The 27,449-nt window shown below is 42.2% G+C and overlaps 1 protein-coding gene across 3 annotated transcripts in view; it reads right to left on the bottom strand.

Annotated features, from left to right (window-relative positions):
• The window catches only part of RABGAP1L (RAB GTPase activating protein 1 like), a 206,038-nt gene that overhangs the window by 90,247 nt on the left and 88,342 nt on the right, over positions 1-27,449 (bottom strand). For all 3 annotated transcript variants that reach the window (XM_063133853.1, XM_063133843.1, XM_063133871.1), the window contains one exon: positions 11,364-11,477. In XM_063133853.1, the coding sequence (XP_062989923.1) occupies positions 11,364-11,477 (114 nt within the window). The remainder of the gene's footprint in view (positions 1-11,363; positions 11,478-27,449) is intronic.

The following is a 27,449-nucleotide window of genomic DNA, read 5'->3' as shown; positions in this document are numbered from 1 at the left end:
TGTATATTGTTTTTAAATGTTTTATCTTATGTGAACTGCCCAGAGAGCTTGGACGGTATATAAATGCAATAAATAAATAAATAAAAGCACAGCAAAGCTTAAAAGCATACAATTTGTCTAGAAGGCATTGACTGATGCTAGACATCAATCACCTACAACAGACAGACAGACACATATATATCCGGGGGGATCAAGCTTTATCTCCTTTCTTTTCCTGAAGCAGACTAAAAGCCTATAAACCCATTCTGGTCAGAGCCACAGTAGCAAAGAAAAATGGCATGCATGTATGTTAAGCAGCCAAATAACCCACATTGGCTCTGTTCAGACAACACGCTAAACCATGCTGCTCAACCACAAAATGCATTCCGTTAACCATTTTGTGGTTAAGCAGCATGGTCTAGCGTGTTGACTGACTGGGGCCAGTCTGACTTTAGGGTGCCACTGGCAATCATTGCCCTCAGCAACATCACCATCTGTAAAATTACAGAAGTACCAGTAGCAGAGATGAAATGTATCAACAAGGAGCTTTGGATCATCGCTTCCCATGACCCCTCAAGATGCTGTATGGATTCCCTATCTTCTCTATGGTTACAGCAAAGTTCCACACACCATTTGCAAATGACTTCTGAAACCCCTTTGTTTTCTCCTGATGTGCACCAATTTCTTTAAAGTAGCTCACTTCTCATAATGCCTTTAAATTCTTCCCATGGCTTTGCAACTTCTGACACACCCATCATCCACTGACATAAAACAGCTGGATTTGCAAAATCAGCAGCTCCTCATCCACTCTTTACAAGAGCAAGACTTTGATCATATGCATGGTCAATATTAATGGTTGGAAGCAGATACTGTGATTTATATACAGCAAATTTCTCAGTAAGAGATTGTTTTCAGCATTTTAACAGTATTACATTAATGAACTGTAAGCCGCTGAGCATAGTCTTGATGGTCAATACTGAAAATCCAGGGATCTACTTTGTAAAGGATGACTTGATACAATGTGAAATCTACAATGAACCTCTGCGATGTACTCCATTTTTATACCAATTGGCCCAAAAAACATAGGGAGGAATAAGGAAATCCCTTTCACCCAACTTTACATAATCCTTTGCACACAAAAGCCTTCACATATCTGTCTGAAATTTGGCAGGCATCATCCCCTCAGAACTGACAACTATGCATGCAAATTTAATCCAATTCTGCCCAAAAAAAGCAAGAAAAAAAGAGGGGGGAAAGCTAGCCATCCCTTTAAAAATATATCAAATTGTGAAAGGCACCTAACACAGAAAGCCCTATTTCTCTGATATATGGCAGGCTTCATCCACTCAGAAGGGGCAACTATATCTGAAAAACTGTTCTAATTATGTTAAAAAGTAAGAAAGCTATAGCCAATTGTTCATTTTCGCATGTTAGCTATGAGGAGACATACAGAGTCTTCGATTTCCCAAGTGAGGTTCTGCTTGAGACACACAGTGAAGTAGGCCATGCCCAAAGCTGGTTGGAATTGAACCACCTGCTTTACAAAGTGGGGTCAAACCAAATATTGTTTTCTGTGCACACCACAATATGCTGATACATGATTTTTTATTTTAATTTGCCAGCTATTTTAAAAATGAACAATCATCATCAGAACTGAGAGTGGCACCACATCAGAAACCGTAAATAATGTCTAGAGCAAGGGTGGGTCTCCAGCTGTTGAAGAATGACTACTCCCGTCAACCCCCACCATTGCCTAGCTAGCTGGGACTGGTGGGAATTAAAGTCCAACGTCATCTGGAGGGCAACAGGTTCCCTATCCCTGGTATAGAACAGCCTTCTCCAACCTGGTGCCCTCCAGATGTGTTGGGCTACTACCCAGCCAACCACCACGTTGGGCATGGCTGGTGTAGAAGTACACATCTGCCAGTGTTTATGTTAGGGCAGTCTACTTTATCTTTCTAGTCTCTAGCTTTGCTATTTCTCTCCCCTTCTACTCCTTTGCCTTGCTATTTCCCCATCCCGCCAAGCCTCTAGCCTTGCTGCTTCTCTCTCCCCATCACCTCTTTAGCTCACTTTTGACTAGCCTAGGGTGACCATACGAAAAGGAGGACAGGGCTCCTATATCTTTAACAGTTGCATGGAAAAGGGAATTTCAGCAGGTGTCATTTGTATATATGGAGAACCTGGTGAAATTCCCTCTTCATCACAACCGTTAAAGGTGCAGGAGCTACACTAGAGTGACCAGGTTTAAAAGAGGGCAGGGTACCTGCAGCTTTAACTGTTGTGATGAAGAGGAAATTTCACCACTTTTTCCATATATCCAAATGACACCTGCTGAAATTCCCTTTTCAATACAACTGTTAAAGGTACAAGAGCCCTGTCCTCCTTTTCATATGGTCACCCTAGACTAGCCAGGCCCCCACAACAGGCATTATGTGATTAGCCACATCCAATGTGGGAGCCATTTTGTGGTGGTGCCCACAGCAGTTTCTCAAATTCCCAATGTGCCCATGGGTCCAAAGAAGTTGGGGGGCTCTGCTCTAGAATCGCTGCAAAAGAGGTCCATTCACAACACATGCTGCTTTGCCAGTTTCTGAGTTTCTGTGGTGAGATACTTCTGTAAAGCATGTGGAATAATTCACACAGTGGAACTATTGCATTGATTTTGGAATGCCAAGTTGACTCCCTTTTGGGGAAAATGGACGTTTGACAATAAAATCCAAAGCTACATTGCAAAACTAAGAGATGCCTTCTTCCACAGTAGCAGTAATGTGAGTCTGCTGCAGAAAAAAAAAAGTCTTGTGATAGCCTCAAGACAAGCAAATTAATTATGTCATTAGCATATGTAGGTCAGAGCTCGCTTCATCAGTTGCATCCAATAAAATGAAAGTACTTGCCACAATAAATGTGTTAGTCTTGTGGTATCTTAAAGACTCAGTGCTGGTCAAGATCCTTATATAGCAGCTGCATTTCTATTATCCCCATTACATATCAAACCCATTTGTAGTAGGGAGAGGTCAGAGCCAAGGCAGAAAAGGTTAAGTTAATGAATAAAAATGCAGAAACTATGTGCATGTGCCTGCACACAGTTACATTTGAATGGGTGATTCAATATAGTAAAAAAAAAAGAGTGAGAGAAAAGGGGGTGGGGAGGAATGCTTTGCATGCAGGGTGGTGATTTTGGAAGGATGAGCAGTTGGTTGGTTGGTTAAAAGAGAAGGTTCTGGAGGGAACATCCACAAGGGGCAGTGGCTGAGGATACCCTAGTGCAGTGTGTCTATGGGCAGGGTATGGATATTTAGGGCACAATCTGGAACTCAGAGCCTGACAGGCATCCTATGCAGAGCAGGAGGAGTACAGAGGCAATCTTCGCCTCTACACTTCTCCAACTTGGCATTTTTGCTAGAAGGGTGTTTTTATCTGTCTAGCTAGGGCTCTGTGGAGGGGGAAGGAAGGAGGGTGGAGAGGCCAGAAGACTCTTTATAAGCTGGCCACCCCAATCCCCTCCATTTCCAGTCCACAGAACCCCCCTCCCCTTTCTCCTCCTCTCAGATGTCGCTTCTGCAACCTCGGAGAGACAGTTGGCGTGGTTTTCTCCATGCCAGCTGCAAGGGACAGGGGAAGGGTGCAGGGAGCTCAAACTCCTGGGTTCAAGTTCAGAACATTGTCTCCGACCTTGGATCAAGGAATCTGAACTATCCCATGACCCCTCAAGATGCTGTTTAGGGGCCATAAGATTGCTTTATTTGTTTATTTATTATTTTAGAATATTTATATATCTCTACCTATTTTAAAAATCCCAAAGCAGGTAACAGGAAATTGTAAAATAATACATCATTATAATAGCACAACAACATGGAATGTGAGAACTACAGAAATACTTATGACAACTATGTATTTTTAATACGGCACTTCTGTTCCTGTTTTTGCCTGGATAGAGTTGTAACAATGTGAAACAGTATTTTCCTACATTGGAGCTAAGATGACAGTAGTATTAAAGAGAACTACTTTATGTTTTTGAGAATCTGGGGGCTAATTAATAGTGCTGGGGTATTTCCTGTGTTTGAACTGCGTTGCCCAATTTCTTCAGCTACGTTTGAATGAAATAATATCCTTTTCACTAACACACCACCAGAACAAGGATCCCAAAGATTTGAGTGTCCTTGAGCATTTATGCCTTTCTACCACATTACACAATAGCCTTCCTACTGAAAATGCTATCTCTATTCATAATTTTGCACGGATTATTATTTTTACCACCATATCAGCTCCACATGGAAGATAAGTTCTTAATTTTTCAATATGGTAAATCCTTTATTCATTTCAAGTAACCAGATAAGAAAGGAAATAATTACTTTTAAAATCACATAGTATAATGTAATAAAACCATCTGGGTCTTTGAAGCAATCTCACAGAAGAAAAACTATTTATATCTTTCCTTGTATGCAGAGTAAAAAAAAAAGGTCTAAAATGACAGGACTCATCTCTAGCCAACAAAAGTACCACAGCTGCTAGCTTTTTTCTGACACCCCCTAAAATGAATCTAACTCGTAGAAGAACTGACAGGAAAGTAAAAGGTGAACTGGAGTGTTCTTTGAAAGAATAGTTCTGTACAATCACAGGAACGGGTAGGGTGCTTAATTCTTATGTGTGGAAGCAAAACAAGATATATGAAGGTGAACATTCCTGCTCGCTGTACAAAGGCAGAAATGTCTTTTCAGGTAGAAAGACAAATGAAATCTCTACATGGATACAAAATGTTCCTCTGCTAAATAACGGATGCCACCTTCTATACTGCTGTTTTCCATGAGGTGTATGCATGGATTTTGTTTCAAAAGCCCCACTGGCAAAACTATACCATGTAATTTACCAAGATATTTAGGATGGCACAGGGAGAAGTCTCAAATGGCTTCCTCCTCGCCTGTTGAGATAATACGTAGCAGATGAGTCATCTGTCAGCAAGCAGGATTTACTGTTGCCAGTAATTCAACAAACAAGAGTTCTTGTTAAAGCTTCCAAATGCAAAGTAGGAGCAATCTTGTTTGGTTTGGATCCTTCAATGCAGAGCCTATACTGAAAAGCCACTTTATATGAGGAAAATTTGGCATCTTTCCAGCCCAGGATATAGAATATTCAAATAATATAATCATTAAGGACATAGGACCATATGAGTCATAGGGAAGACTATAGAAGCATATCATACTGGGATTAAAACCAAGAAGGCTCTACCATTTGTTTTAAGAGAGCTGAGGCAACATGAGATATCTAGTTCTGAATCAGTGCTGCACAGGGTAGGTTAAGATTATGATAATATCTAAATAGATTCATATACATGAACACAGGGCGATTGTTAACAATTCTTACAGAAGTCTGAGTTCTAAAGATTGCCATGATTCACTGTCATGTTGCTCTTGTGCCTTCAAGAATGCAATATGGTTTCTTCTGAAAAAAGTGTTTCATAATGTGTGCATTTTGCAACATTTGTAGGCGTTGTGTCCATCATAGCCGTCTCTTCACCACACTAATGATCTCTCATTAGAATGAAAGCTTCAGATGCACAAGCTAATGAGCTTCACATTTCTGAAACAAACATTGTAGAGCAAACTGCCTGCCATTTCAATTCAGAAATCACAGAGGTTCAATTCAAATGTCATGCCAAGCCAGGGTTTTCTGCTAGCCTTAGAATCATAGAATCATAGAATAGCAGAGTTGGAAGGGGCCTATAAGGCCATCGAGTCCAACCCCCTGCTCAATGCAGGAATCCACCCTAAAGCATCCCTGACAGATGGTTGTCCAGCTGCCTTTTGAATGACTCTAGTGTGGGAGAGCCCACAACCTCCCTAGGTCACTGATTCCATTGTCGTACTGCTCTAACAGTCAGGAAGTTTTTCCTGATGTCCAGCTGGAATCTGGCTTCCTTTAACTTGAGCCTGTTATTCCATGTCCTGCACTCTGGGAGGATCGAGAAGAGATCCTGGCCCTCCTCTGTGTGACAACCTTTCAAGTATTTGAAGAGTGCTATCATGTCTCCCCTCAATCTTCTCTTCTCCAGGCTAAACATGCCCAGTTCTTTCAGTCACTCTTCATAGGGCTTTGTTTCTAGACCCCTGGTCATCCTGGTTGCCCTCCTCTGAACATGCTCCAGCTTGTCTGCGTCCTTCGTTTAGACCTTAAACCATGGCTTGACCTTCCCAACAGAAAACACCCATAGCTTATAACTCTGGATGGGTGTAAACACTTCTTCTTGTGGACAAGGGAGGAGGAGGGTGTTTCCACTACACTGCACCCGGTGATCACCAAACTATTAGCTTACTTTGTGAGGGATAGACTGATATTCCTTGTAGGTGGAGGTGAGTTGCAATGACACCTATATAGAATCATAGAATCATAGAATAGCAGAGTTGGAAGGGGCCTACAAGGCCATCGAGTCCAACCCCCTGCTCAATGCAGGAATCCACCCTAAAGCATCCCTGACAGATGGTTGTCCAGCTGCCTCTTGAATGCCTCTAGTGTGGGAGAGCCCACAACCTCCCTAGGTAGCTGATTCCACTGTCGCACTGCTCTAACAGTCAGGAAGTTTTTCCTGATGTCCAGCCGGAATCTGGCTTCCTTTAACTTGAGCCCGTTATTCCGTGTCCTGCACTCTGGGAGAATCGAGAAGAGATCCTGGCCCTCCTCTGTGTGACAACCTTTTAAGTATTTGAAGAGTGCTATCATGTCTCCCCTCAATCTTCTCTTCTCCAGGCTAAACATGCCCAGTTCTTTCAGTCTCTCTTCATAGGGCTTTGTTTCTAGACCTCTGATCATCCTCGTTGCCCTCTTCTGAACACGCTCCAGCTTGTCTGCGTCCTTCTTGAATTGTGGAGCCCAGAACTGGACGCAGAACTGGTAGTTATATCTGGTAACTACCCTGGGCTCCGTCACCAGCCCAAAGGATAGGACACTGAACTGTTATCTGTTCATACTGATGAGGAATGCAGGAAACAATGGCAAGAGAGTCAGTGTGGTGTGTTTGAGAGTTGGACTGGGATTTGGGAGATCTGGGTTCTAGTTCCCACTCAGCCATAAAGCTATCTTTGGAACAGTTGCTGACTCTAAGCCTAACCTACCTCACACTTGTTGTGAAGATAAAATGGAGAGGAGGACTATGTAAGTCACCCTGGGTTCTTTGCAAGAGGGAAGCACCTAGTTGCACAATTCCAGCTCAGGTCTGGGAGGATCATTTCAGAGCCATTTTTACCGACCCGGACACTATACAATCAGCTCAGGCTGATATGCAGGATGTCACTTTCTCCTCTCCCCGCCCCCTGGAATTCAGTCTCTAAGGAGGAAGTGATCCACCAAGGGTGACCTATTCCACCTGCTCCCCTCCCCCCCCCCCCCGGAGGCTTTAAAAGCAAGGCTGGAGCTGAAGAGAGGCGCTGCTTCAGGGGAGAAACGCTGTTCCAACCAAGCTTTCTTTTCTTTTTATCTTTTTATCTGGTTTGTTTTGCTGTGAACTTGTATTTAGTATATTTTTGAGTATTATTGTGATGTTGCTGATTAGTATATTGTTAAATATTGTTGTAGTTCTCATTTTTGTAAACCGCCCAGAGAGCTTCGGCTATTGGGCGGTATAAAAATGCAATAAATGAAATGAAATGAAATGAAATGTGATCGAATTAATCCAACAACTTAAAGGGGGTAAGGCATCTGGCATAGATTTTATCCCTGCTGAATTTATTAAAATCAATCAGGATTGGTGGGCCCCTTTGTTAGCCGCCCTTTTTACTGTTATAAATCAATCTGGCAAAATCCCTGATAGTTGGAGACACGCAATTGTGGTTACGATATACAAAAAGGGACATCCAAAGGACCATGGGAATTTTAGACCTATTAGCCTGCTCTCAATAATAGGCAAGCTCTATGCTCAATTTCTATCTAATAGACTAACTGACATCCTCGAGGCCAATAATGTTGTCACAGAGGCCCAAGCTGCCTTTAGAAAGAATCACTCCACCTCTGATCATGGTCTGATACTTTTTCACTTATCGGAGAAACATCTTAAATTTCTACGTAGCAAACTGTTTGTCGCCTTCATGGATCTGAAGTCCACTTTCGACTCCATCCCTAGAACTAAACTATGGGAGAAATTAGATAAGATCCTGGTGGACAAAAGACTTCTTAATCTTATAATGGTTCTATATAGCGACAGCAGGATGCGAGTTAGATGTGGCACACAGGGACAGCTTTTAGATGAAATTCTTATGTCTAGAGGAGTAAGACAGGGCTGTATCCTCGCACCTACGCTATTTAACTTATACATAAATGATATTGAGGAGGCACTGTCTGACCACGAAGGACACTTGCCCAAACTTGGCGCAAGGAAAATTCCTATTTTACTTTACGCAGATGATGCTGTTATTCTCTCCCGCTCTAGACCTGGTTTGAAACATCTTTTAATGAAATTCTCCAACTTTTGTTTGACCAACGATCTGAAAATTAATTTTGAGAAATCTAAAGTCATGGTCTTTGAAAATAGATTTTCTCAACGTCAGTGGTCCCTTGATGGGCATATCCTGGAACAAGTGAAAAAATTCTCTTACCTGGGGGGGATCTACACTACTGCTTTTAAAGCGCTTTAAAGCACTTTGAAAACGTTTTGAAAACTGTATATGCAGTGTGTCCTGGGCCCCAACAGTTGTCAAAACTGTTATAAAGCGCTTTAAAGCACTTTAAAGCAGTAGTGTAGATTCCCCCGCACCCCCGGGGCTGTTATTCCATCATACCCTGTCCTGGAGTGCCCATAGATCAGCCACCCTTAATAAAGCTTCAGTCAGTTCAGCCGCAATAACATGCTTTTTCTTTACTAAAGGGGGAATGTTTATACCGTCTGCCATCAAAGTGTTTAATGCCAAGTCTGCAGCTCAGCTTTTATATGCCTCCAATATCTGGATAGGGAGATTAACATCTGAGATAGATAGGCTACAGACAAGGTTTTTGAGGACCCTTCAACTCCCAAAGTGTGTCCCTAATTCTGTACTTTTGTTGGAAACCAGGGAAAGCTCTCTTTCGCTTAGGGCTTGGTGGTCCACCTTAAAATTTTGGATGGAAGTTAGTCTTTTGGGGGGGGGGCTCAGGTCTGCTTCTATGTCTGGCTCAGGACAACTATGTGAACAGCTGGTCCAAGCTTCTTGCCAGGAAGGCAGCTTCAATAGGTCTCTCCTCTTCCCTCCTCCTTAATCTGGGCTTGAATTTTGCTTTTAAATCTGTTAAACAAAGACTGTGGGATATAGCTTTCTGCAACTTACGCACTCGCTCTCATGTTTCTTGCTCTCCCAGTGCATTGCACGTTCATTATGTTGGGCCTCTTCAGCTGGCTGACTATCTAAAGAACCTGTCGGTCGCTAAATATCGTATTGCTTTCTCCAAGGCCAGATGCAATGTTTATTCTATTGAATTACTTCAGGGCAGATATGCTGGTGTCCCTTATCAGGAACGACGGTGCCCCTGTAAGAACATGGAAGTGGAGACGATGGAGCATATCCTTCTGTCCCGTAGCTTTTATAATCAGGCCCGCCATCTTATGATCACCCCATTGTTGAGCAAACTGTACAGAAGTTCAGACAAATTTTATGTTAAGTTTCTGTTGGAAGATAAGTCCTCAAGAGTAACTTTGGCTGTTGCTAAATTTCTTACAGTGGCGGCCAGGATTAGAGCTCTCTGTGTATTAGACTAAAGTTGATAATAGCTCTAACTGTATGATTTCATGTTTGATTCTTGTTTTTTCATGGATCTATGGATCACAATAAAGAAGTATAGTATAGTATAGTATAGTAAGAGGGGGAAAAGCAGAATGTTAATGTAATAATAAATAAATACATTGTTCTCCATAGCGATATGAAATAGGTGTTTTTATGTTTAGTGATGCAAACCTAGGAATAATGGTAAAGAGAGTGACCATCCTGAAATGTCTGGGTGTGATAAAGTGCTTCACTTCTCTAAGATCCAAGATGGGCTGCAGCACAACACCATCTTTTTTTCAGGTTGGTAAAATAATGGGAGTAAACCCATTTCTTGCATCCCAGCCAGGAACCAATTCCATAGCCATTTTCCACAGCAGTGTGGTAATTCAGCAAAAAGTGTAGGCGAGAGGGGCATGATCCTGATAGGTCCTGGTGGGGGAAGAGTTTGGAATTCTATTTTGTATCTCCCCTGAACTATTGAGAGAACTCACAAATCCAATGTTACTTGCCTCCAAGCCTGGAGGCAAAGAGATAAATGAGAACTGGAGGTAAAGAGATAAATGAGAGTCAAAGAGTGACAGACAGGAGGAGGAGAAATGGAATGGTGGGAGTCAAGACAACTCTTGCCTCCATGGTTCTGCTTTCAGTGGGTGTTGCAGCACTTGGACGATGGGAACTGACATTTCTGGCCTGTTGCAGGGGATTGGGAAGACTGTCTTTATGCGGATTGTTGGTACCATTGCCTTGGCCAATACAAAGAGGGCTGTGGACTCAGACCAATTTGTTTAGTGATGGTGTTGGCCTTCTGTACAGTGTCCATTGCCTCATCAGTTTCTGAGCTGAACAAAACATCACTGACGAATGGCTGGCCTTCAATACTGGAGTGGTCCTCCTGTGAAAGCCCCACATAGACCACGAAGAAGACCTATGGTTACCAGCTTTAGAACAAACCAAGATACTAAAGTATGGTTTGAAGTTGGATTAATCTCCTGGCAAGTTCTGAAGCTGATAACCATTGTTTCACTGTTCAGAGGAAATGGGAAACTATGGTTGATGAAAGACCTCATTTGCTTTCAGTTCACACAAAGGGAGGAATGAAACAGCTGACTTCACACCCAAAAGCTCATTCAAATCTTAATAAGCTGAGATATTCATAACCCAAAGTGGGCCTATGTCTGTTTCCATGAAATCTGAACCCTAAGAGACTTAGGCTGGGAGCTTCTTCCCTGAAAGAAAGCCAGCCATCAACTTACTTAGAATATATACTTAGAATGCCATTCTGACCAACTTGGAGTGAGACATAACATGATAAAAAATCAATAAAGTAACACAAGTCATGTATTGCTAACTGAGCTGGTGTACTACATCAATAATTTCACTAGAAAGATTTCCCTAATAACATTTTGCTTTTGCTCCTTAATAACAGAAGGTAGTTTTTCCTGACATAACTTGTGGAAGCTCAACCTATTCCTATCTCTTATCTGTACTCCATTTTCACCAATGATTCAATGTACACAATATCAATACCTTTAAATATCCAGATATTGTGTATAAAGCATGCAAATTGTTTTAACATATGCAAAATATCTGCATAAATTCGTATCACAAAAAAATCTTATCAGACTTTTCAGTATACATTACATACAGGTCTGGCCATACCTTACAGATCTTATACAGAGATTCCTGCCCATCTCCTCCTGTATCTTTAAAATATTCATGTGCTGGGAACGTACGATGACTGTCTCGTGTAATGACACTCTCTTGGGCAGATTCCTGTGAAGAGGAGAAAATAGCATATTCAAACTGCACTTAAAATAGGAAAGCAAAATGCAGCATCAAAACACATGCCTGGCAGATTCTACTACTAGCAGCTGAACCCAAAGACCCACCACTACAATGAGTGGACAACCGTGGTAGAACAGGATCCAGATTAGCGTCTCACTTTAAGTTTTGAAGAAAATTATTAGCCATTCAATTCGGCATTAGCAGTAATTGCTTCTTGTATCCATAAAACAGAAAGCAACTGTTTTTGTTCATTTATGACATATTTGATGGAGCACATCACCTGGTATGAACCAACCCATACACTATACTATGATAGAAAACTGCAGCCCTTCTTTGGGTGCCTCCTCCAAGGAAGCTTAGGAGGATGGCAACGAGGGAGAGGACCCAGTGGAAGCCTGCCAATTATGTAATACACTCCCCAGTGACGTCTGCCTGATACCAATGTTGTTAACTTTTTGGTGCCAGATTAAGACCTTCCTCTACTCCAAGACATTTCAATTATAGGCTGGGGTGTGTGTGTTTGTGTGTGTTTTTTACAGTTCCTTGGATTTCTTAGTGTTGATTGTTAAAACTGCATATTTATATAGTATAAAATAGTTTTTATTTTATTTTATTTTGCTCTATTATATTTTAAAGGTCTTAATCTTTGTAAAGTGCCCAGAGAGCTTTGGCTATTGGGTGGGATAGAAATGGAACAAATGAAAGAATCAATCAATACATTGCAGGAAGCTGCTTTAGGCTAGGATTGGAACTACTCCAAAATTAGTTAAACTACCCAAACTGGCTTCCATTGACTTTGTTTATCTTGTATGCCCTGGGTGGGCAGAATGTAGATTAGAATCTACTGATGCATCTCTGGGTCATTTAAAGTAGATCGACAAGAATTTATCATTTCCAATTGTTAAATAATAGCAATAACAAAATGACTCCACCAATTTATACTGCTGAAATAGGGACAGGGGGACAACAATGGTCTTTTTTATGTGGAAGGACTTTGAGCTCAGTTCATTACGAGTGTTCAAAACAAATCCCAGGGTTTACAATTTTCCTTAATTATAAGTGAATACCTTTTGCATTTATTTATTTATTTAATTAGCAGCAATATTTATCTAGTGCCTATTTGAAACAAATCCTGAAGTGGTTTACAAAAGAAGAATATACAAAACAAACAAAACTACGCATACATTTATACAGACTAATATCACGAGGCTGGTACAGATATTTCATGGCTGGGCGAAAGCCAAAGTAAACAGAAATGTTTTCAGTAAACATCTAATAGATATCAGTGTTGAGATCTGACATACCTGACTAGAGCTTTTTTCTAGGATTCTGAGAGTTTAGTTGGGGGATGTCAGGGTCCTAGTAAAAACAAAGTAAACCTGACAGGACTGAAGTATGTCATCCTCTAAAATTATCTCCAGCTTCGTAAACATAAAAATTGTCTAGTTTAACTCTACTTCTGCTTTCCACCTATCAATGAACCTGTGTGTTTTACTTAAGGATGGAGACAATTCTAAGTAAGAATTTGACTTTATTTTATTTCAACTGCATTTAAATCCAAATCATACTAAAATCCCCATGCATGCTTTGAGTAAACCCCATTGAACAGAGAGAGACTTACTTCTGAGTAAACACATCTAGAACTGACTTTTAATAGTGTGGTCACTCAGAAGTTGTTTTTTTTTAAGTCTAAAACATCAAACTGGAAAGAAGTGCTCTGCAACCCATGCTTACTTCTGAGGTCTTCTGTATGACTTGGATGTAAATGCAGTTGAAATCAATGGGATTTACTCTTGAGTAAGGGAACAGCAGATCTCTATTTTATGAACTGGAGATGCACAGTTTTGCATTATCAAAGTAAAGGAAAACAGATCCTCCACAAATGCAAACAGGTGGAATTTCACATTGGTGGACTATCAGATAATTGGTTTAAGTGGGGGAAACAACAACACAGACAGTGCAAAGGGGTTTTGGAAGGCATAAAAGTTAGCCACTGAAGCCTACACTTCCTCAGAGACACAAAGTAGTCATGCCAATAACAACAACAAATAATAATAACATGAAATTCAAAAATTCAAAGAAGAAATAGCACAACAGAATACCAACATGAAATATACAGCGACGGCGTGCTATTCTGAAAACCCAGACAATGTCAAAAAACACCATTATGGGTATCAGTGCAGGGAGCACACCAAAGAAGGGAAAAGACAAGTAGTTACAATTGGTGGACATATCGTGATATTTTAGAACCGTGGCCAAGGGGATTATAAATTATAAATTAATTAATTGTAAATTAATTAATTAATCAGGGGATTATAAATTAAAGTCAAGAGAAGGATTGACAAAAGAAGGGTACCCATGTCAATGCTTTGAATATATGCAAATGTCAGAAAGGTTTAAAATGGACAAAAAAGCTTGTGGCTTTGAAACAACAAAGTCAGAATTTGAAAGGGCATTATGAACGAACGACGAACATGTTATTGCTAAAATTTATAAACTTTTACTGAGGTTTGAGACGGAGGAAGAACAATTTATTTTATTTATTTATTTATTTATTTATTTATTACATTTTTATACCGCCCAATAGCTGAAGCTCTCTGGGCGGTTCACAAAAATTAAAACCACAGTAAAACACCCAACAGTTTAAAACACAATTACGAAATACAGTATAAAAAGCGCAACCAGGATAAAACCACACAGCAAAGTTGATATAGGATTAAAATACAGAGTTAAAACAGTAAAATTTAAATTTAAGTTAAAATTAAGTGTTAAAATACTGAGTGAATAAAAAGGTCTTCATGTGGCGACGAAAGCAGTACAGTGTAGGCGCCAAGCGGACCTCTCTGGGGAGCTCGTTCCACAACCGGGGTGCCACAGCGGAGAAAGCCCTCCTCCTAGTAGCCACCTGCCTCACTTCCTTTGGCAGGAGCTCACGGAGAAGGGCCCCTGTAGATGATCTTAAGGTCCGGGTAGGTACATATGGGAGGAGGCGTTCCTTCAAATAACCTGGCCCCAAACCGTTTAGGGCTTTAAATGTTAATACCAGCACTTTGAATTGGGCCCGGACCTGGACTGGCAGCCAATGAAGTTGTAAAAGGACTGGCGTAATGTGATCTCGCCGGCCAGTCCCTGTTAATAACCTTGCTGCCCTGTTTTGCACCAGTTGAAGTTTTCAAAGGCAGCCCCACGTATAACGCATTGCAGTAATCCAAACGAGAGGTTATCAGAGCATGGATAACTGTAGCTAAGCTATCTCTGTCCAGATAAGGGCGCAGCTGGTATATCAGCCTGAGCTGATAAAAGGTGCTCTTTGCCACTGAGTTCACCTGTGCCTCAAGTGACAGTTCTGGATCCAAGAGCACCCCCAAACTACGGACCCGATCCTTTAGGGGGAGTGCAACCCCGTCCAGGACAGGGCAAACATCACCTCGCCGGACAGAAGAACCACCCGCTAACAGTACCTCCGTCTTGTCTGGATTGAGTTTCAGTTTATTAGCCCTCATCCAGTCCATTACCGTGCCCAGGCACTGGTTCAGAACAGCCACTGCCTCACCTGGGTTTGATGAAAAGGAAAGGTAGAGCTGGGTATCATCCGCATATTGATGACACCTCAGTCCACATCTCCAGATAACCTCCCCCAGCGGCTTCATGTATATGTTAAACAGCATAGGGGATAAGATAGAGCCCTGTGGAACCCCATGGCTTAGGTGCCACGGCACAGAGCAATAATCCCCCAGCACCACCTTCTGGAATCGGCCATCCAAGTAGGAGCGGAACCACTGCAACGCAGTACCTCCAACTCCCAGCTCAGACAACCTATCCAGAAGGATACCATGGTCGATGGTATTGAAGGCCGCTGAGAGGTCCAGGAGAACCAACAGGGTCGCACTCCCCCTGTCTCTCTCCCGACAGAGGTCATCCCACAGGGCGACCAAGGCAGTTTCCGTTCCAAAACCAGGCCTGAAGCCCGATTGAAATGGATCTAGATAATCCGTTTCATTCAAGAGTGCCTGGAGTTGTCCTGCAACCACCCGCTCAAGCACTTGCCCAGGAAAGGGATATTAGCCACCGGCCTGGAGTTGTTAACATCCTCCGGGTCCAGATTAGGCTTCTTCAGGAGTGGTCTAATTACCGCTTCTTTTAAAGAGGCCGGCACCACTCCCTCTCTCAAGGAGGCATTTACAACCTCCTGGACCCAGCCGGCGATCCTCTCCTTATTTGATGTAATGAGCCATGAGGGGCAAGGGTCAAGCACACAGGTGGTCGACCGGACTTGGCCAAGCACCTTGTCCACATCCTCGGGCCTCACTAACTGAAACTCATCCAATAAAACTGAACCGGACGGCGCTCTGAACACCTCTACTAGTGGAGCTGCATTAAGTGTGGTGTCCAATTCATGACGAATCTGAGCGACTTTATCTTCAAAGTGCCGTGCAAATTTGTCACAGCGTGCTACCGAGGGTTCCACCATCTCTCGCCCTGGCCCAGAGTGTAACAGGCCGCGAACCACCCGGAAAAGCTCCGCCGGACGACACTGAGAAGACGCAATGCTGGTGGAAAAGAACTGCCTCTTTGCCACCCTCACCGCCACAGAGTAGGCTCGATAGTGAGCTCTAACCCGTGTTCGATCAGACCCAGCATGAGTCTTCCTCCACCTGCGTTCTAGCCGTCTCCCCTCTTGCTTCATCGCCCTCAGCTCAGGTGTATACCAAGGAGCTGACTGGGCTCTGCTCAGAGGGAGAGGACGCTTGGGCGCGATCTTGTCAACCGCCCGAGTCATCTCTGCATTCCACAGAGCGACCTGGGCTTCGACAGGAGCACCGGCCATATCAGCAGGAAAATCCCCCAGAGCCCTCTGGAATCCATCGGAGTCCATTAGCCTCTGGGGGCGGACCATTTTAATAGGCCCCCCACCCTTGCAGAGGGGAAAGGCCGCCGAGAGTCTAAACCTCAGTAGGAAGTGATCTGACCATGACAAGGGGGTAGATGTTAGTTCCCCCACTTCCAGATCACCATCCTCCTGCCCAGTCGAGAAAACCAGATCAAGTGTGTGTCCCTTTGCGTGTGTTGGGCCGATGACATGTTGAGACAGCCCCATGGTTGTCATGGTAGCCATGAAGTCCTGAGCCGCTCCAGAGACAGCAGCCTCGGCATGGAAGTTGAGATCCCCCAGAACCACCATCCTGGGGGTTCTCAACACCAGGTCCGAGACAACCTCCATCAGCTCAGGCAGGGAGACTGTTGGGCAGCGGGGTGGACGGTACACCAGCAGAATCACTAATCTGTCTCAAGTACCCATCACACAGTACAAACACTCCAGACCAGCACTCGACTGAACAGGAAGCCTAGAGAGGGAGATTGTATTCCTATAGACCACGGCAACCCCCCCTCCCCGGCCCTCGAGTCTGTGCTGGTGCTGCACCGAGTACCCAGGAGGGCAGAGCTGAAAATCCCCCAGAGCCAAGTGAAAGAATGTATGATAAAATGGGGTCAGAATATGGGATATAGTATACCAATGGCACAATGGGAATATATGCAGACAGGAGGGTTAAAATGTACGTTAAGTACTAACCTTAAAGAAAATTTTTACAAAATGATGTATAGGTGGCATATGCCACCTGCGAAATTGGCTAAAATGTATGAAGGGGCATCAGGATTGTGGTGGAAATGTGACGAGCAGGAAGGAACATTCTACCATGCATGGTGGACCTGTAAAAAAGCAAAAACTTTCTGGATACAAATTCACTCTGTAATCCAAAAAAATCCTAAAAATTAATAACCAACTGAAACTGGAATACTTTCTTTTGGGATTTATGGATGAGCAGATGGAAAAGAACCATGGGACTATATTTTTATATATGATGACAGCAGCAAGATTACTACTGTATATGCCCAAAGATGGAAAGACAAAATAGTGCCCACAACAGAGGAATCACTACTGAAGATGTTTGAGCTAGCGGAGATGGCGAAACTCACAGCAATTATGAGAGAAAAATCAACTTTAAGATGTATAACTGAATGGGAACCTTTTGTAAACTTTATGAAGGGACGAGAAAAAGATGACTTGTACATCTGTGGATTCAACCAATAATGTAGAAATGTTAAAAGAGAAATTAGAGATTTGGATTTGACAGTGATAGAGTAAGAAAATATAACAACAACATTGTTACATACATTTGCTGGGGGGAATATTGGAAGAACATTTTATTTTTGTGTTTTTTGTTTGTTTTTGCTTTGTTGGATTTGTGTGTGTGTGTGTGTGTGTGCTTATATGTATTATATTTTGCGCTGCAGGTTTTTTTTATTTATTGGTGTTTGGAAACAACAAAAAAGATTAATCTTGAAAAGCACAGATGCACCAACAATAAGCACACAAACATCCATAGAAGAAACAGCAACCCTAGACACAACAACTCCAGCAGAGGATCCCCACACAATGCCTCAACCCGAAGCACACAACAACACAACAAACATGAACGTGGAGCAGCAACTGACAGAAGAACTTGAGACAAATCTAACGAAATGAAGATAAAAACAAAAATAAATAATAAATAAATACAAATTTCCCCTTCCTTTACCATTTATGTTCTAGTCATATTCACAACCTTTCCTTCCATTTTGGCTGAAACTCTTCCTGTCTGTCTCCTTGCTCTTCGTATGCTTTAAAATCTGGTTGATCTATATTGCAAAGTCCCATTTCTGTGTCTTGACTTTCAGCTTTATAGATCCAAATTATTAATTACAGAGTTGTACACGGAGGCGGAAGTCTGTTGAAATCTATGCAAAATATTTATCTGAGTAATTAAGCTCACTCGAGGCTGGCACCTTCTAGTAGATGTTTTTTACCATGTGCTTGGCTGTTAGAAAACACAAAATGCAGTATTGTTCTGTGTAAAATTATAGTCTGTGAATGTAGAAAAACCGTTTTATTGCCTTATTTAATTAAATTTGTTTAAATAAAACACATAAACTCCATATTTTTCTGTGGCTCCTGGAGGGAATTGCAAAACATCAACATAGCATCTCCTCTTGGAACAGCACGCAGGATCAATAAACTTGATCTTCTCAAGGCAGGACGGCTACTTTGCCCCCTCCCCTACCGGCCAGTTCTGTCTAGTGGCAGTAAAGCAGGGTTGTTTCTATTTAAGAACTCTCTGAAGCTCTTCCATTTTGTTAGCTTCCTTCTCCCTTCTTCCCACCCAACACACCATAGTCAGGGATGGGAGTTTTGCACAGATAGGGTTGCAGGACGGGGGGGAGAGCTTTAAATCCTGCCACTGTTAGAGTGGAGCACCCCCTACTGAAGTGGGATGATTAGGCCCTTTATCCCAATTCCTGGAGTAATGCAGGGCTGGGGTGGACCATCTACTCCCAGGTGAAGAAGAGTAGCAAAAGATTCATCCCTTATCCACCCCACTAGGGCTGGAAAGTACGTTTGATTTTGGCATTACAAGGCATTTCCGGCCCAGGAATCTGCACCTCCTCCAGGCAACACTTGCTGAGTAGAAGCCTGTAATAACAAGATTAACATTTTTCTATGACAGCTTGCCAAAGCCTTCATATGCGATAGTTGATTAACCAAGTCCAGAAATAGCAATCCAGTTCTTTTGATCTGTAGAAACCCAGGAAAGAATTATATTTGATATTAAAATAAACATGTTGCTTACCTGTAACTGTAGTTCTTCGAGTGCTCATCTGTGCATTCACATATATGGGCTCTGAGCCTACGCGGAGCCTCGTTCGGGGAAATTTCTATAGCTGAGGCGTTTGGGGCGGGAACCCCTCACCCAATGCCGATTGTGTATGTGCAAAGAGGTCCCGGCACATTCCCTCAGTTCCCTGAGACCGACATCGTTGTCTCTGAACCAAGAGTATCCTCCTCGGAATAGACATCAACATCGACACCAGAGAGGGGTAGGTGGGTGGGTTGTGTGAATGCACAGATGACCACTCAAAGAACTACAATTACAGGTAAGCCACACGTCTTTCTTTTTCGTGGTATCTGTGGAATGAAAGGTGCAAATTACAAATGCCTGGAAGTGGCTTCAATGCAAACTGTCAGTCTCTCTCTTTGTCTTTCCAATCTCTTGCCAAGCCCTTAACCAAGCCCTGGTTAGGCCTCATCTACAGTATTGCGTCCAGTTCTGGGCTCCACACTTCAAGAAGGACGCAGACAAGCTGGAGCGGGTTCAGAGGAGGGAAACAAGGATGATCAGGGGTCTGGAAACAAAGCCCTATGAAGAGAGACTGAAAGAACTGGGCATGTTTAGCCTGGAGAAGAGAAGATTGAGGGAAGACATGAGAGCACTCTTCAAATACTTAAAAGGTTGTGACACAGAGGAGGGCCAGGATCTCTTCTCGATCCTCCCAGAGTGCAGGACACGGAATAACAGGCTCAAGTTAAAGGAAGCCAGATTCCAGCTGGACATCAGGAAAAACTTCCTGACTGTTAGAGCAGTACGACAATGGAATCAGTTACCTAGGGAGGTTGTGGGCTCTCCCACACTAGAGGCCTTCAAGAGGCAGCTGGACAACCATCTGTCAGGGATGCTTTAGGGTGGATCCCTGCATTGAGCAGGGGGGTTGGATTCGATGGCCTTGTAGGCCCCTTCCAACTCTGCTATTCTATGATTCTATGAAACCCCAAAGGGATTTCCATCCATCTATCTACCCCCTTGGTTTTGTATTCCTCTCACAACTGTTAGCATCCCATCCCATCCCCACCATGATTTCATTAGATGAGCCCTGAAGTCCAACAATTGCTCAGTGCCATTCAGGCTGAACTGGCTTGGGTCTTTCTAAAGCAGGCAGACAAAAACAAATCTCAGCACACATACTAGGAAAAAATGCTCTGGAAGAGCAGGAAGATCCCTATGAGGCACCTCAAACGGTGGTCAAAAGAGAACTGAGGAATAAGCGGGAGGGAACCCATTCTAGGCATGAGCAGTAGGACGGTGGTAGAGGGTTCCCACCAAAATGATCCTCAGCTTTGGAAACTTCCCAAATCAAGGCTCTGCACAGGCGCAGAGCCCATATGAGAGACCACAAAGAACTTAAAATTACATTCCTATTGGTGTCAGCAACGTTTGCTCTTTGCCAGCTTCTTCTTCTTTCCTTTTTAACAGCACAAAGAAGAGCATTTGTTTCCAAAGACTGCTGTTCTCTCGCTTTGAAGACTTATTATCATTATTACATGAAACAGGGTGTATTTTGGATGGTCTCAAAACCTGATTGTGGTGTGGATGCTCATGTAAAAGAGGAGTATGTTGGATGCTCAGAATTGCTGCCCATGATTATTCCTGAGTAATCCAATCCTTTTTATTCTTGAGCGGATTTCTACTCGGAGTGATTGTGGGATAAGTGGAATTCTGCCTGGGCTGAGTAGATTCCCTGACCACTCTTTTGCACTCATGAGATTAAAGTTACTAGGTTAAGTTTCCTTCTCTGTAGGTTTTTTTTAGTGTGCAGTTGGACACAAGATGTGCGGTTTGGTGGGGGGGAATGTGCAGTTGGAAATCTGATAAAGTGCAGTTGAAAAAAGTGGTGAAAAAATAAGACACGTTATGTGTTAAGAACTTAACAATAGACAAAGTCAGGGATGGCACGTACCACAAATTATATAAGGATGCAGGTGAAAGAGCCCTTGATGGTGTGACTGATGCTGTTGGGTCCTGTGACAGGGTTCCCTGAATAGATATGGGGGTAGGGTTGGCACTAGCGTCTATTGCATGGTCTGGTCCCTCTGTCTGTGTCTCTGTCCTGTGTACTATTGCTGGTTAGCATCTGCTTCAGGATGGGAGGTTGTCTGTAGGCCAGGACTGGTCTGCCTCCCAAGGCTTGTGTGAGAGAAGTGTCTGTGCTGATAGGTTGGAGTTCACTGATGATCCGTTGCAGTGGTTTCAATCGGGGGCTGTAGGTGATAACCAGTGGTGAACTTCCCTTGGTCTGTTGTCCTTCCTGGGCATCCATATGGCGCTGTCAATCTGCCTTTAAGTTTAAGGTGCTACTACTGTTGGTGATAACCTGTCCAGTCGTGAAAGAGAAATAATGTGTTTGGCTTGGGCAGGGGCGGGTGTCTGACAGGGCATTTGTGCAGTTGGAAAATTTGCTTTAAAAAAATCCTGCTTCTCTGTGCAATGCAGGCTGTTGCTGGAATGGAAAAATCTGGCTCCAAAGGAGTGCTTTTAGGTGACTGTGTCTATTATTGTTGTTATTATCCCACCACCTGTAAACTCAACGTTGCATGCTCTCTCAGTGTCCCCTTTTGCAGTGGATTGTAATGCAGCTGCTGCAGTTGCTGCCGCTGCTGCCGCCACCACTTTGTGGATTCTCCATGTCCCGGCTTTGTACCCATGATCTTAAAGTTTATGTGCCTCAGTTTCTCCTTTCTGAGGTACGGGCTGCTGGGGATTCAAAAGGTTGATCTGCCTCTAGTAACTCCCTGGCTCTGCCTCTGGTGGGTGACCTTGCCCTCTGTCCCATCAGCCTCAATGAACAACAGCCACCAGTGCTTTTCTGGTAGATGTTTAAAGAGGAAGAACCAAAAGCCATTCAACCAAAAATACAATATTAAATGCAGAGACCAGATGTTTTTAAACACAAACAAAACAACTCAAAAACCAAATTTCAGCATGATATGTCTGAACAAGAATTTGAGACGTTGATAGTTGGGGGGAGGAAGAAACCGAGTGTTGACATCTGTCCATAAATTAAACATTTACTCTTTGAGATTTTACCTTTTATCACTAAAAACTTTCATCAAAACATTTTAAGTAGAATTCTGTCACAGTTATATTACATGATAATAGCTAATAGGAGAACATGAAAATAAAGAGAGAAATCAACAATCTACTTTCATCTCCGAATAGTTATGCACATAAAAGGAATACCAACAATTCTACAGAGAGCTGTAGCATATTGCAAACTTTATATACTCCATGGCACAAGTACTGCAACAGATGGTATAAAACCCTTAGTCAAAACTAATGAAGTTGAACTTTACACTAGCTAATTAGTAAAATATATTCTGCCTTCCTTCCAGTTTCAAAAGTGTTGCCATCCATTAAGATATTACTCAATTAGCAAATACAGATATTATAATAAGACTCACTGTACTTTGGAGGGAATGTGTCAACACTTAAATGCACTTTTAAACGGAAGTAAGGTTACTTTTCATGCTTTTAAAACATGCTTTTAAAACAAACTCCAAGGCAGGTATTACAAAATGAAGGCATTACAAAGAGTTATTTTTAAATGCAGCCAATTAGCTTGTTAGTCAAGATGTTTTTAAAATATTTAAGAGCAAGAAGTAAAACAAATTTCAAGAGAACTAAGACTGACATTTAACTAATTTAAAAATGTTAAATTTCTGGTTTTTGTTCAACTGGAAAAGTAAAAGGCAGTACATTAAACATTATTTCTTTTATATGTTATAAACAAATTAAACATTGCTTAAAATAGGGCTAGAAAATATTTATCGTCCTTTTCCCTTGCAATGAAGCTTTGCAAAGGAATTCTGCACTTTGACTATTGGGGAGAGCAATTCTCTACCCACTACACAGCATCTGGGCAGCATAGGATACTTTAGTTTCCGGCTTGGAGACAGGAAACCACACTCCCTGTGCCTCCCTAAACCCCCTCATAGCTGCTGCGGAGAAAACCACACCAGCTACCTCTCCATGCTCACAAAACAGAGTTTGGAGATGAGAAAAAGAAAGAATTCCTGGGATGGAGAGGGTAGAAGATCTGGGCAGCTGCCTTCTGCTGATTCCTATGCATTTATATCCCACCTTTTTTTCCTCTTGCAAGGAACCCAAGGCAACTTACATGATCCTCTCTTCTCCATTTTATCCTTGCAACAATCCTCAAGATTGGATTACTGCAACGCGCTCTATGTGGGGCTGCCCTTGAAGCTGGAGCTAGTGCAGAATGCTGCAGCTCGGCTGTTGTCTGGAGTTGCCCCTTTCCAGCATGGAACTCCTCTGCTGAGGGAACTGCACTGGCTGCCTATTCGCTACCGGGCCAGGTTTAAGGTTCTTGTACTTGTGTACAAAGCCCTAAACAACTTGGGACCAGGATACCTGAGAGAGTGCCTTCTCCCTTACCAACCTGCCCGGTCACTGAGGTCATCCGAGGGCCTGCTCCTGGTGGTTCCACATAGATCCATCTTCTGATTGGAATCCACCAGGGGAAGAGCCTTCAGCGTGGTGGCGCCCCTCCTGTGGAACTCCCTGCCTCTGGAGGTCAGGCAGGCGCCAACCTTGTACTCCTTTCGGCGCCTCCTGAAAACATCTTTATTCCAAGAAGCCTTTCTTTAACATGCAGCCTTGGATTTCGGTTGTTGCTTCTTTTAAATTTTGTTTTAACTGTTTTATTCTGTTTTTATTTTCATTTTACGTTGTACACGCTCCAAAATTTTTCAATGGGGAGCTGCATATAAATATTCTAAATAAATAAATAATAAATAAATAACGATCCTATGAGGTAGGCTAGGCTGTGTGTGAGTCAGTGACTGGCTCAAAGTCACCCAGTGAGCTTCAAGGCCAAGTGAGGACAGTGTGGGAAGTGTGTGTGTGTGTGTGTGTGTGTGTGTTGGTGGTAATTAATACTGGATGTAAATTCTCAAAGCAAATTCCTGCTGCAATTTAGACCCTAGGCTGTTCCTTCAGCTTAGCTCACTCCTGCACACTGTTCTCAACTGCCAACTTTAGCTGGCAGGATGAGCTCAGAGCACACGTGCAGCCCTACAATCACAAAGTGAAGGAGCACAACAAAGGGCACCAAAGCACGAACATAGAGTGAATTAGTGTGATGTAGCAGTTAGAGTGTTGGATTAAGACTGGTGAGACCAAATTCAAATCCTCATTCAGCCTTACACCAGGCACTACTTCTCAAGGCCTTAAGCTGCCTCACAGAGTTGTTGTGAGGATAAAGCTGGCAAGAGAACCACATATGCTGCCTTGAGCTCCTTGGAGGAAAGGTAGGATATAAATAACTAAACTAATATTGGGCCTTCAGATAGGCACAAAATAATATTGGGAAGAATGTTTGCACCCTTAACAACCACTTTGCCACAAAAATGTCAGAGTACAAAAATTCAGTGCAGCACCCCAAATAAACAACGATTTAAAACTAGGAAGGGGTGTTGCTTTGCTTCTTGCATCTCCACCCAAATTAGATCTTTGATAGAAATTCATAATTGTGCTTTTTTTAATTCATTCTCAAGTCTGTATGATGTATTGCAATTAAAATTCAATGTACCTCAGTTGCTATGGAAGCAAAAGATCCACAGAACAATACATTCCTCAAGCACAGTCATGAATAGTGAGTGCCACCATGCTAAGCTTGAAAGCAGCATGAGAACTGTACCCCCCCCAAAGACACACAAACGAAATAAAATTAGCTCTTACATAGTTAGAGCTACATTTCTAACCTCAGAAAGGCTTCTATGATCAGAAATTTAGAAAAGTTATTTAAGTGGGGTTTTCTCCCCATCTCCTTAGTAACCGAAAACATTTCCGATAACCATTTCAGAAGCACTCCCCTCAGGCAGATTGGTGTGAGGCATAAATAGCATATTCTACCATCTGCCTTTCTATTCCAGTGCTCACATTGTGTTCACACTTCACTGATACCAGGTCTAGTGCTGCACATCCAGCAGCAACAATAATAGTGCAAGACAGTGATAATGAGGTAAAAAAGGAGAATTCTTATTGCCATAATTAACAGCAAGTTTGATATTCATCAGTATTTAAAAAAAACTCATTCTCAAAAACCCTAACAGAACAAGCACAACTAGTAATCCTAGCAATAGGAAAGGCCCTGGATTAAGCATAGACAAAAGATTTAAACTTGAAATTGTAGGAGTTATGGAAGGCAGGGGAGATACTCAAGCAGTGAAATTAGCTTAAAAGTGAAAGCAAGGCAATTTATTCAATGTACTTCTAAACTCTGCATGTTTAAAGTGTCAACCTCATGAACACATTCAATCAATAATACTTTCTTTCTTCTAAAATCAAGTATTATGGCAAGTCATTTTTACCTCATCTTAAATAGAATAACCATCACTTTGTGGAATAAGCTAATGTGATGACACCACCCTTCCCCGCCAAGACCTTTCATGGTGGTACAATCTAAATTATTTTTAAAATGTATTTTCTCATCCAGATGAACAACACTCTATTGAAGTTTATTTCCATCTTAGCAATATAACAGTCTTTGCAATTTTAAGTTGCTATAAATAATAACATTTAGATCTGCAGAACTCAAAGCATGCATCTAATTTCCAAGGATATTAATGCACCAAAATCAATAAAGCAGATGTAAAAAAAATCAAGAAGAAAATAATGTTGCCTATCCTTAGATTTAACTTTGTTTTTAAAAAGCTATTTGCTATGTCAAGCATTAAGATAATTAATATACTGTGGTGCACTCTACATTCTACCCCTTTTAATTAGCTATTTTCAAGCTGACCTATTTCTAATCCTCAGATCATTTCCAACTGTTAAGAATGTATTCCCTTTCCCGGAAAGCTTTAATTGATTATGTAGTTAGAATATCAATGTAGTTACTGAGGAGGTCAGCAACAAAAGCTTTGTAGGCTATATTTTGGAATTTTTATTGGCATCACTCTAGAACCTTGCCTAGTATTTCTTTGTTCTTCTTCTTCTGGGAAATGCTACATGAACAAGGAGGCCATGGCAGCTAGGAAAAAGAGGATCCAGACATAGAATCATAGAACAGCAGAGTTGGAAAGGGCCTATAAGGCCATCGAGTCCAACCCCCTGCTCAATGCAGGAATCCACCCTAAAGCATCCCTGACAGGTGGTTGTCCAGCTGCCTCTTGAAGGCCTCTGGTGTGGGAGAGCCCACAACCTCCCTAGGTAATTGACTCCATTGTCGGACTGCTCTAACAGTCAGGAAGTTTTTCCTGATGTCCAGCTGGAATCTGGCTTCCTTTAACTTGAGCCCATTATTCATATGATAGACTATTTGCCTTTATTGTAATTTTAAGTTTATTGACCCATATGCCGTTAATCAAAGGAAATCCAAATCCACAGTTGGGCAATAGCTTTCAAGTTTGCCAGAACTCTCCATCAGGCTACATTAAGTTTGGCAACTTTGGGAGGTCTGGGGGCCATTTCCGTCCCCTGGAACCCTGTGGTGCCAAAAAAAAAAAAAGTATTTTAAATTGTCCATAGCACCTACAAAGTGCCACAAACATCAAAATTAACTAGTTTGCAATTTTTTAAAACAAAATTTGGTTACACTTGGGGGGGCAGTAAGAATCACATGCAAATCCTAGGCTAGATGGTACAATATTATTTATTTATTAAATTTATATACCGCCCCCATAGCCAAAGCTCTCTGGGTGGTTTACAAAAGTTAAAAACAGTGAAGGTTAAAAAAGTATACAAAATCTTAAACCATCAAAAATATAAAAACAACACTATAAAACAACAGTATCCATTTAAGGAAAGGAAAGGAACTTCTCGTGCAAGCACTGAGCCATTACTGACTCTTGGAGGGACGCCAGCTTTCGCTGACGTTTTCTTGGCAGCCCCTATAGCAGGGTGGTTTGCCGTTATTACCTTTTCCCCAGTTTCTTTAAAATGGGTACTCATTTTAAAGAAACCATTGAGGAATGTAGAGCAGCCACTAAGGGAGACTTCAGTTTTCAGCAGTAAGAACCACTGCCCCACCCACCCACTTTGTCCTTTTTCGAATGGCTTGTTCAGAAAGTACAGCTCATATGGCTTTGGTGCTTTTTGTTTTCCTGTAATGATGCTCCTTCTCTCTCATCAGCCAAAATCCCATCTGAGAGGCTTCAAGAGTTAGCTGCTGGAGATCCCTATACTTGTTTGGCAATAATCTTTTTAATATGCAGGACAAACACTGGGAATGTACTATCACCTAAGACAGGGGCAGAGAACACTAGGCTTTAAGGTGGATTCCTGCACT

The sequence above is a fragment of the Elgaria multicarinata genome, chromosome 1 (genome assembly GCF_023053635.1).
Source record: "Elgaria multicarinata webbii isolate HBS135686 ecotype San Diego chromosome 1, rElgMul1.1.pri, whole genome shotgun sequence".
NCBI lineage: Eukaryota > Metazoa > Chordata > Lepidosauria > Squamata > Anguidae > Elgaria > Elgaria multicarinata.
This window is presented reverse-complemented; position numbering and strand designations above follow the sequence as displayed.